The sequence below is a fragment of the Triticum aestivum genome, chromosome 5D (assembly GCF_018294505.1).
Source record: "Triticum aestivum cultivar Chinese Spring chromosome 5D, IWGSC CS RefSeq v2.1, whole genome shotgun sequence".
NCBI classification, from domain to species: domain Eukaryota; kingdom Viridiplantae; phylum Streptophyta; class Magnoliopsida; order Poales; family Poaceae; genus Triticum; species Triticum aestivum.
The window spans coordinates 35,636,644-35,648,651 of record NC_057808.1 but is presented as its reverse complement, the minus strand read 5'-3'; the positions used below and the strand labels follow the sequence as shown (position 1 = coordinate 35,648,651).

General features: G+C 45.6%; 1 protein-coding gene across 1 annotated transcript; it reads left to right on the top strand.

Moving 5' to 3' along the window:
* Nucleotides 1-6,436: 6,436 nt before the first annotated feature.
* LOC123120187 (E3 ubiquitin-protein ligase EL5-like) lies at nucleotides 6,437-6,877 on the top strand. Its single transcript, XM_044540180.1, has one exon. It carries the CDS (start codon nucleotides 6,437-6,439, stop codon nucleotides 6,875-6,877), a length of 441 nt encoding a protein of 146 aa, XP_044396115.1.
* Nucleotides 6,878-12,008: the final 5,131 nt, after the last annotated feature.

Genomic DNA, 12,008 nt, shown 5'->3' with positions numbered 1-12,008 from the left:
AAGCTGTGCGTGTGGGTTTATATGGGTCGCGCAGCGCAGTACCAGCAGCGGCCATGCAGGCCTGCCGCCACGCCCTAAGGCGGCAGGGCCCACCTGCTTCCCGTCGTTCCGTTCCGACGCGGCGCTGGCTGTTATAGGCTGGGCTTCCCGGCTGGGACCGCCGCCTGCCGGCGTGGCGGCAGGTGCCACGCGTCGGCTGGCGCCCCTGCCGCCACAGCGTGGGTGGTCTTTTTTGTCAAATTAATCCGTAGGTGGTCTTTTTTGTCAATTGCGTTCGCCGGCGGGTCCTTTTCAACAAAAAAACGGAGTAAGAAGAAGGTTGATGTGGACTCCACCCGTCATAATAGTCAACATACCGATCAAAATAAACGGCGATGACTTTTTTGCCACATCAGCCCCGACGGGTGGGTCCTGCTTGTAATAAACGTGTTTAAATCCTCTAAAACAGTCATCAATAAAATGTGATATTTTTAGGGACAAATTACAAAAAAAGTGGTAGTTTTTGTTCAAATGCTAGTTCCCTCGGACCCCAAAAGTGGTAGTGTTTTGTCAATTACTCCATTAAAGAGGCTTCATGGAGTTCGAGCTACAAAATGAAATTTTGTACTTGAAAATATATCTATACTCCTATATAGTGTGCAAATAACTTTGAAATATGGTCGTTGGATGAAGCCAATCCGACGGTGCAGAGATGGCAAATTCGAGTACTACCGGGCGTTGGATATCATCTACATTCCATCAGATTCTGACATATGTACAATCTAAAATACTCCACGGTTGAAGTTAAGCATAATGCGCAAACCTTAAAACACAAGCACTTCTCTTTTGTTCTAGAATCTTCTGTATCATAATTGCCCATTTTTTTTAGATGAATTACCATTATTTGTTTTTACTTTATGCTTTACAACGCACAATTTTATGAATAAAATAGATTATTTTTTTAAAAACAAATTGATTTTAAATGAGATGAACTATAAGAATTAAATGAACACATTATGCATTTATGACTCAAAGTTTACATGCAATAGTGTGGTGTTTATTCATAATTTGGTTGTTAAATCTCATGCGTGCAATGCATATACCTTACTAGTATCCATAGTGTGTTTATATCATTATTACGGCAAAGTGAACTGTGACACGATATCATTTTTGCATTTATTGGGCCTCGTTTGGAATAATTAACGAGTCAGTTTATATCATTTATATTTACTTATTTATTTCAACTACATGAATTACTCCCTTCGTTTTAAAATATAGGCCGTTTTAGATATTTTAATACGAACTACATACGGATGAATATAGACATATTTTAATACGACATGGTGGTCCATCGCATCAATATCCTACTACAACCTGCAGCAATATGGTAATTTTCGAAACTTTCGATGTAGAAATGCCTAGTTAGCTTGTCCGTACGTCGAGCTAGCTTAAGCTGCCGGCCATGTCACGGTCGAGACGGTCGAGATCAAATCAGATCTCTGATAATATATATTACACTCTTGCTGCCAAGGATTTAGCCCGGTCCAAATCCAGATTAACGCGGTAGTTGTAATTGGCAGGCTAATTAGGCATGCATCCTCGTCAAAGTAATACTACTCTTTTATACGATTGCTTGTTGCTTCAGGTTTCGTGTCAGTAGTAAGTTTGCCAGAAAGCGGAGCCTGCAGAGCAGCCTCGTGTGATTAGGCCGAAAAAAGGAAGCTTAGTTTATGTGCTGTTCCTAAGAGCAACTCTAGCAATCCCTCAAAAAGCTCCGACCCGCAAAATAACCGTTAAAATGCGGGTCGGCGCGGAAAATCCCGTCCGAACAGAACACGCAAAGGCGGCCGGCTCGAAAAAAAATTTGAGGGATGCGGCAAAATCTCGGCCTCAACCCGCGAATACGCGGGTTTCCCTCTCGCCGCTGCGGTGCCCTACATATAAGCGAAAGCGGTTGGTGGTGGGGGACATTTCAGCCCGCGCTTTCCCCACCAACCACCTCCCCTCTCCGCCTCGCCCTGCTGCCGGGCCGCCGCCCAAGATTCCGGTGAAAGCAGCCGGCGGGAGCACGCCAAAAAGGCCGCCACACGCATGAGGCCTCCCCTCTCCCCCCCCTCCTGCGTCGGCGGGCCGAAAAGTTGAGGATCTGCGGCCCTTCATCGTGGGCCGCCGGATTTGGCTTTTCCGGTCGCCGGTGGCTGCGCCAAGCGATGGAATGGTCCGGGAGCATCTCCCGCAGCCCCGGCAAGGTCGCATCGCCGCATGCAGGTATGGGTTCGTCCTCCCGCAGCCGCCGCCGACGGTTTGCGGGCATGGATTCGTCCGGCCGTCCACCTGGCTCGGCACTCGCGCAGCGGCTCTGTGGCTCGCCGATGCCGCTCACACAGTGCGACGACTGCACGCGAACAGTGCTGCGGCTAACTTCGGGTACACCGAAGCACCCCGGATGGGTGTTCTTCAAATGTGAAAGATTTGGTGATGTCTTATGTATCCAATGTTGTTAAAAAAGCAAAGAAATGCATTATGTTGGATCAAATTAAGGTGCAAATTTAGATTTTCCGGGCCGGTAGGAGCTGCGCCAGATCAGACCACGCAAAGCCGACCCGTAAAATAGCATATTCCGTGAATATCCTTTTTTACGGATACGTTATGCGGGGTTTGCATCCACGGCCGTCCGCGCCGGCCCGCAAAGCCGCTTTTCCGCGAACTTTTTGAGACATTTTTTTTAGACACCGTTTTTTCGCGAACTGCAAACGCATTTTGCATGCCGTCCGGAGGATGCGGGGTTTGCTAGAGATGCTCTAACTTATTGGCTTGCTACCCCTTGGTGGAGACTTGCTAGTAGTACTAGTCTGTTTTTTTTTTAACGTTTGTGGTCTCGTGGAATGAAACCGGGAACATAATTTTAGCGGTCAAGAAGGGGTTGCCGACTTGCCGTGGCTTAATTTGTGTTGGCTAATGAAGACCATTAAGTCCAATCTCGTCATTTTCACCTGAGAGACAGTTGACTTTTTTTTTTTGCATTTGGTGCACAGTCACTTCTCTGCCTGCACGAAACCTATTCCCTCCGTTCTTAAATATAAGTCTTTTTAGAGATTTCAATAAAAGACTACATACTGAGCAAAATGAGTGAATCTACACTCTAAAGTGTGTCTATATACATCTGTATGTGTAGTTTGTATTCAAATCTTTAAAAAGACTTATATTTAAGAACGGAGGGAATATATACCTAAATAGTTGTTGTTTCCAAGATTCGTGCGCTCATTTTGTTGCTGACGAGCCCCCTTTCTCCCCTTTGTGTTTTTTTGCTTGTTGAAGACGAGCGTTTCTCATGAACTACCACAAGGGATAGGGGAGAGATGGTGGCTCATCATTGCCGGTGAGGCCACCTCATCCAGGTGACGCCGCGTCGACCGGCGTCGACGTGATGCAGACCTAGGGACCGCGTCCAGGTTTCATGGCTATTTCTAGCTGCATGCCCTCCCTGCCCGCTCATACCACCAACGAGAACTCGATGCGACGCCGACAGCAATTAGGGGCGGCGGTAGCGGCGCCTGGTGACTACTGAGAATTTCCCTCGTCTTCATCAGCCCACCATGTTCTTTTTTTTTCTTTGTCATTTCCTCCTACACGGTAACCGTAGAACCATATGCATAATTTTGTGGGTCCGTGCGGCGGGGTTATGGATAGGAAGATTGCATTGTTTATGGAAGATCTCGGCGAGTGACATTGGGACCTTTGTGCATGCAATTGGCGGGCTCTTTGTGGCGGTTCTGCTGAGACATTTGTGGTCTTAGAATCTTTGTGCTTCGAACCTGAGACAATGATGAGCAAGATCTTGACAACTTCTAAACCTTGACATTACATCGTCAAGCCACCTGCTATTTGCATCTCTTTAACTCGAATCTCCATTTTCTTGCAAGTTCTAACTTTCACGATCATACTCCTGATAGTTTGCATGCATAGTTGTTTCTATGGACCCTACTCCCTAGTCCACACAAGACAAAATTGAGTACATTTAGGCATCCTACTTTTGTTCCTTACGAGCCACGGTGACTGTTCTTGCGGGTGCGTGGCGACGCATCTGTGGTTGTGGCATACATGGAGCCCCTCGCGGCGGGCACTCGCTGGTGCTGTTCTGGCCCCGACGGCTTAGGCCCGCGTCTCTCCGGTGTCTTTCGCTGCCGGTGTTTTACCGGGCAGCTCCGGCCTCGGTCATCAGGTAGCTGCGTCCCTTCCAGCTTACCTGGCGCGCCGATGTCTCGACGGCTATGGCCACGGTAGCTCGGATCTGCGTCTCTCCAGTCCTAGCTTGTCGGCGTTGTTGGATGCCGTCGTCCCTTGCCCTCCGTGTGGCTCACTCCGTCGCCTGCCCCACCCCAGAGGCCTCAAAGTCTCCCCTTTTGCTGGATCCAACGCTCGTGGGTGCGGTGGCGGTGCCACCCTCCGACGGCAAGTGCAGCCCCGCCAACCCCTTCCCGACATGGCGATTCCGACCAACGTGGACTTCCTCATCTTCGATTCCAGACTCGGCGGCTATGGGATTGCTCAGCTTAAGGCCAGGGAGAGATCCCCGCTTGGTTTACCGGTGCTGGCAGCGACGGCGCCCGCGGGTGTCGTTTCCTTCTTGAAGGCGCTTCCAAGGCCTTCAGCTTTGCCCCTCTTCGAGCTCAGGGGAAACCCTAGGTCTGGTTACCCCGGACCGGATGGCGACGGCGTCTCGACGTCGTCCACCTTCTTGAAGGCGCTATCTAGCTTGCTCGCGGTGTCCCTGGTGTTGGTTCGGGTGATGTTGGAATTCTTGTCGGTTCGGCATTGTCGCTCGTGGTTCGGGTTTGGTAGGTTTAGTTGTGATGTATCTTCTGTTCGGGTCGAGCATCCCTTGTCTCTCTGCTCCGGGCACCATGTTCACGCCTGCCTGCGTTCGTGTCATGTGTTGTACCCCTATGTACTCATTCTATTCCTTCTATCAACGGAAAGATACGCAAGCTTGCGTATTCGTGAAAAAAAAGATGCAAAAACTTACATTATGACTCAATTTTGTATATTAATACTACCTGATGACAAGAGTGAGATGTTCTTGAACCCGTTCTCCATGGAGCCCTTCTGGATTTTTTTTACAGTTTCAAATAAGTTCTGGAAAAAAATCCACAATTTTTTTTGTAGCTCACATATTAAATCATTTGTAAATTTACACATGTGTAAAATATAACCATATATAATGTGGATCCCCCTCCCCCCCAATTTTTTTTTATTAAAACTAGAAAAAAAATTCTTTTTGAAAATTTTCATTAAAGAGACTCCATGGAGTCTGAGCTACAAAACGAAATTTCGTACATGACAATATGTATCCATAGTTTCTAACATACACATGCATGTTTATATTATTATAGAAAACTACTCCCTCCGTCCGAAAAAGTTTGTCCCAAGCTTATCCCTCAAATTGATGTATCTAGCATGCATTAACTTGGTGCTAGATACATTTATTTGAGGGACAAGTTTTTTCGGACGGAGAGAGTATGTCACAATATCATTTTTTTTCATGAATTGGGCCCCCAAGTAGGTTCTTGGCAACTAGCATGCTTTTAAAAGCAACTTTTTTTTACTAAGGTAGGATATTGTCAGACAATAACATAAAACAAAGTTGCCCCCCCCCCCCTCCCCCCCCCCTCCCCCCCACTATATAATTAACCGCTATACGAAGCGTCTCTTATGTTATAACAATCTAGTCTCCACTCTCTGAAGTTGGATGTCCGCCAGAATCCTCGTTTAGAAGAATTTAAGAGTTAGTTTGCATTCATTTTAAGGATGCAAATGGTACCCTTTAGGATAATCTCTAATTAACCCTCTTTGAACCCTAATTCCTGTCGCACGAAAGTGCAAGGAAATATCTCATTCCGTAGCTTCATCGATATCACTCATAGTATAAACATGTGTATAGTCGATCACCCGAGGATCAAACACTATCAACTAATTAGGTACGCTTCACCGTCTTAGTCGCCTACACTTAAGCATCCTGTTCTTCCATCATTACTAGTAATTGTTCACGATTCTATTAAGAGACATGCTTTTCTTTTCTAGCTGTCGCATTTGCATTAGCGAACATGGCACGACACCCTACCCTCTTTACTGGTGAATATTGCAGGCTCTTTTCTCTGTCAAATCAAAGCAAAAAAGGTCGATTCATAAAAATTGGAGAGAAAGGTCCCAAGAACATGAATACAACTGTATATCTCAACAGGGAATCGTGCACGCAGCAAGCAACGAACAATCGGTGACAGGAAAAGGTAAAAGGAGAACGCGAGGCATGGCCATCGTCATTACCGTTGCCTTTGTGGTCGACGGCGGAGATTCGATCTGACCGTGAGGTGGCCGTTGGCGCAAATCTCAACACACGCAGAGAGTATATGTACGTATGAGGCACGGTCAGGTTGTCCCTGCTTTGCGAGTTGCGACCATGTCAAGGGACAGCCTTCTAATCGGCGCCTCCATGGCTCTGCTCGTCGTGCTTTCCCTCTTCACCTTTTTCTGCTCCAACCGACGGCGAGTGGCGCAGAGCTCGTCGCAGCAGGGCGTGGTCGACATCGAGCTCGGGGACGGCAGGTGCGCTGCCGCCGCCGCGGGGCTCGACGAGGCCGTCATGGCCGCGTGCCCGACGACGGTGTACTCCACGTCGATCCAGCATCATCAGGCGGCGGCTACCGGTGAGCGGACGGCAAAGGAGGAGGAGCGCGGGTGCGCGGTGTGCCTGGCGGAGTACGCAGACGGCGACGAGCTGCGGGTGCTCCCCGGCTGCGCGCACGTGTTCCATCGGCGGTGCGTCGACCAGTGGCTCCGGCGGCGGCCCAGCTGCCCGCTGTGCCGCACGTCGCCGCAGAGCACCACCAGTGCATGCTAACCGTCACAGCGTCAGCATGCGGATCGAGGTAGCCTGTCCGGCGTGGGGACCGTTCGTTCCGGCCGTATAGCGGCAAGATGTGTCGTACTCAATGCCTCGTACGGAGCAACTCGGTGACCAATGACCATCTATGTGCCGGAAGATGTATAGGTGCCCTGTACGGAGCCGCCATGTAGCTAGGGCGGAGTACGTAGCCAAGCTAGGCAGGTCTCATGACCATCGTTGTCTCAACGAAGACACAGCTAAATTTAGAAGCTAGCTGGGACATTCGTTCCTGGATTGCTAACCGCAGAAGCTTTCTGAGTTTGGTACGTACTCTATCTAACCGAATGGCAAAAGGGAGTGCCTAGAAACTATTTTGATGAGACTAGCAAAAGGGCCCGTACGTTGCAAGAGAAGAAAAAAAATCATAATCTTCAATAGCCATGATCACATATTGCTGCACAATCGAGACACACTATCTCTCTCAATTTCGTGAAATTATGAATATTTTTTAAACTCGTGAACATATTTGAAATCGTGAACTTTTTCAAATTAATGAACACTTTTATAAATTTTTGAATATTTTTTAAACTCATGAACATATTTGAAATTGTGAAAATTTTATACTATTTGCAAACATTTTTTTATAAATGGTGAACATTTTTATAAAAACAAAATCTTGAATCAGCAAATATTTCTAGAATGGAAAAACATTGTTTTGAAAATTGGTGGAACAATTCTTAAAATTCACGATAATTTTTTTGATTTAACGAACATTTTTCGAAATGCATGATAATTTTTTGAATCAGTGAACATTTATGAGTAAACTATTTTGTAAGTCACAAACAGTTTTTGAATTTTTTGCATATTTTTTTATTCATGAACATTTCTTAAATTTGAAAAATTTAAACAATTTCATTAACATTTTTTGATACATCGATTTTTAAAAAAGTCATGGGCAGAACACTTTTTACTTTAATAGTTAATGTAGGTATAGATATAATAGGCATTTTCAAAATACACCATATAAAGAAATGTATTAGTTAAGGGTGCATCTTAAACATAATTTTAGAAATAATTAACATGCAAGATAATAGCATATTTGAAATCTACACATTTTTTGAGGGATTTCTATATATAGCATGTTTATTTTGACGTTATGGTTTGAAAAAAAATTAAAAGCATTTGAATCTGTTAAAATATGAAAAGAAAGTTTAAAATAGAGTAGCTGGGCCGAAATTACAACATTGCAACCATCAGCTAAGCCACGCTTGGGCGAGGCAATTGTATCGTACGCCAATAGTTAAAGTAGGTATGGATATAATAGGCATTTCCAAAATACACCATATAAAGAAAAATATTAGTTAAAGGTGCATCTTAAACATAATTTTAGAAATAATTAACATGCAAGATAATAGCATATTTGAAATCTACACATTTTTTGAGGGATTTTCATATATAGCATGTTTATTTTGAAGTTATGGTATGAAAGATATTTTTTTAAAGCATTTGAATCTGTTAAAAAAAGAAAAGAAAGTTTAAAATAGAGTAGCTAGGCCAAAATTGCCACATTGCAAGCATCAACTAAGTCACGCTTGGGCGAGGCAATTGTATCCTACGCCTACAGAAATTAGTAAGGAAATACATCAGCAAAAAGGGGGAGAAGTGGGATTTGATCCCACGTCTAGGATGGAGGGAGGACGGTCAAGTCATTGTGCTACTAGCATGTTTGTGGTATAAGAAGAGCTCGCCTTGATAAATAACCGAAATCCGACGGTGATTTGTGAAGGGAAAACGAATCGTTTTTTTCCACTTACCGGTGGCATGGTGGGTAAATATTGATAACTCCGGGTGCAATTTGTATGACGTACCACCAGAAGCATTAAGCACTTTATTATTAGGAAAAGATATAGTTTGGTCTCATTTATGTGATATCAGCTGACATCACCACTTGTTGTTATGGTATGTACAATGGTGCCATATGGATACAGATGCCCCATGATAAAAAGTAGCTTCAAGCATCTACATTGATTTTTCTCTCCAATGCAACCTATCACTAGTGGGCCGCATCAATGAATAGAAAATAAAGACTCCCACTACACATGCTTCTCTACTTTTCACTTCAACTTTATCTGCTTTATGCATCGGACCATACTTTATTCCCCCAAGCACCCGCCTCCTGCAGAAGATCCTTCTGCTTCATCCGAACCTACTATTTCTGATATCCGATCCTACATGGCATACGGGGCATCACCTTAGGGCTATGCATTGTATATGCCCTTATAGCCCAGTTACAATTTTGTGTACGGGCTTGGGCTAGTTAAGTGGCTGGCTGGTTGTTGGTTGGATTTTTGTAATTTGCTTATATGATTTTATTTTAAACGAATTTGCTTATAGGATTGGTCTTTACTTCCTTGCCAGGCCATTCGTCTCCTTTTGTTGCTGGATTGAACTAGATTTCTATAAGCTATGTATACTGCAGATAAACAACAGAAAGGAGTTTGTAGATAGCTTGTGTCAGTGATTTTGGACTGAAAAAAGAGATGCATTCAAAATGAAAAAAATCAACCCTACAGGACAAAATAACAACATTTTACAGAAAAAATAACAAAAAGATTGAAAAAAGTGTGGCCCGACTTGAAACATGCTGGTGGGGCCTCATTTGAAAACATGCAGTTGTGATCCCATTTGAAAATATGCAGTTGTGGTCCGACTTGAAAACTTGTAGTTGCGGCCCCACCTGAGAACTTACAGTTGCGTGTCCACTTGAAATTTGCTACCATTTGTAAACTTGCAATTGCGGCCCCACTTAAAAACTAGCAGTTGTGACCCGACTAGAAAACTTGAAGCTGCGACCCCACTAAAAAACTTGTTGTTATGACTGCACATGAAAACTTACAGTTATGAACCATTTGAGAATCTATAGTTGCGACCCACTTGAAAACTTGAAGTGGCGACGCGACTTAAAAACTTGCAATTGTGTCGCCACTTGAAAACTTCTAGTTACAACCCATTTAAAAACATGGAGTTGCGACCCCACTTGGAGACTTGCTGTTACGACTCGACTTGAAAACTTTCAGTTGCGAACCGACATGAAAACCTGCAGTTGCAGCCTGACTTGAATACTTGCAGTTGCGAGCCCATTTAAAAACTTGCAGTTGAAACCTGATTTGAAAACTTGCCCCATTTAAAAACTTGCAGTTACAACCCGACTTGAAAGCTTGCAGTTGCGGCCACATTTGAAAACCCGCCGTTGTGATCCATTTTTGAAACCCCACAGTGCGACCCCATCTGAAAATATATAGTTGCTACCCGTCATGAAAAGATAGCAGTTGCGATTCCATTTAAAAAATTGTAGTTGTGACCCGACTTAAATCTTTGATCACACAGAAAATGACCAAAAACCTCATGGAAAAAACATTTCCACTGAAAGGGAGACCTGTCTTTTAATGTCATTGGAATGAAAAAACATGACACAAATAAAATTATTAAAAACAAGTAATAAAAGTAAAATAAAAATATGAAAATAGATAACAAAAATATAGAAAATAGAAAATAGAAGAAAGAACAAAAAGTAGTGTCAAAGAACCCAAATGCAAAAGATCAACAAAGTGTTGAAAAACGAACAAAGAAGAAAAAACACACATGACCTCACACAGGTAAAAAGAGACAAGGCAGCACCACTCACCTAATAAAAGGCAGCATCGCTACGTTTTCTTTTTGGCCGCTGCTATAAATCATCCGGATGATATTTGCAAAAAATCATCCGTCTGAGGAGCCGTCTGATTAGGCGTACGGGGCCGTTCGATCTGTAGCCTCGAAGCCCATCTTCCTTCTCTCGCTAGACATCCACGAGGACAACCCCCTTCCTGACCTTGTCTCTTCTCCATAGCCTGCCGCGATTCTGCATCACAACACCGACGACTAGACCGGCGGGCGGTGGTGCCGACGATGCTCCGTTGGAGCACATGCGACCCCCTGCGATGCTCCATCGCAGCACTAGCTCTGCTCCACGCTCGCCACCATATGCAGCAGTTGTCGACGTTGCCGACCAAGCGACCACCGTATGCAGCACCGGCGCCCCGATGCTCATGGCAGCACCGACGCGACCGACAAAGCTCCGTTGCAGCCTCCGGTGGAGCTCCAACGCAGCACCGACGGCTCCGCCAGAGCTCCAATGCAACTCCGCGCGAGGCTCCATTGCAGCCCGGGAGGAGCTCCAACGCAGCACCGGCGGCTCCGCGAAGCTCCAATACAACTCGGGCGAAGCTCCATTGCAGCCCGGGAGGAGCTCCAACACAACACCGGCGGCTCCGTGATGCTCCAATACAACTCCGGCGAAGCTTCACTGCAGCCCGAGAGGAGCTCCAACGCAGCACTGGCACCTCCTAGCGAAGCTCCAATGCAACTCCGGCGAAGCTCCATTGCGACACCGGTGCCGGGATGAAGCGGGGATGCAACAGTGATGTGGGCCGAGATCTCATCACCTCCGTACCTCAGGCGCTCGCAGCACTGCACTTTCCCTTCCGTGTGTTGCAACAACTGATGACAACAGCGGCGGCGACTCGCGGCTCTGGTGGCCGCCGGCCAGGTTGCAAGAGAGAGAGGTGATACGGAAAGACAAGCACGGAAGAAGGGAGAGGTAGGAGAAAGAAAAGGGGAATTTTCCAGATAGCCGGTGCGGGGAAGAAGACGCCTGAAGATAAGGGAGGGACACAATGCAGGCGCCTGGACGCGTGGCATGCATGGGACGCGGATGAATTGTCCAGAAAATTATCGGGTGATTTGAACACTTTTCCTTTCTTTTTTTGAGGCGGTGTCAGTACGTACTCCCACTTCATCTGTTAACCAAAGTTCCTCGGGAAAAAGAATCTATCAACCAAAGGAGGCCGGGCCACAAGGGCCACCACCACGATAACAAGCCAATAAAATAACAAAGAAGGCCACGTACTTCTTTTGCTGGGACATCTGCACGAATCGCAACACGCTTTTTGATTCAATGGATGTGCTCGTGAATGAGAGCAAACTAAATCCCAGCTAGCAAAGTTTTATTTTTTATTTTGTGAAAGAACTTTATTACTCTCAAAGTTTACATGAAGAGGGATACAAAGTGGTTCATGGGCCCCTGACCTAAGATCAACTCCAATAG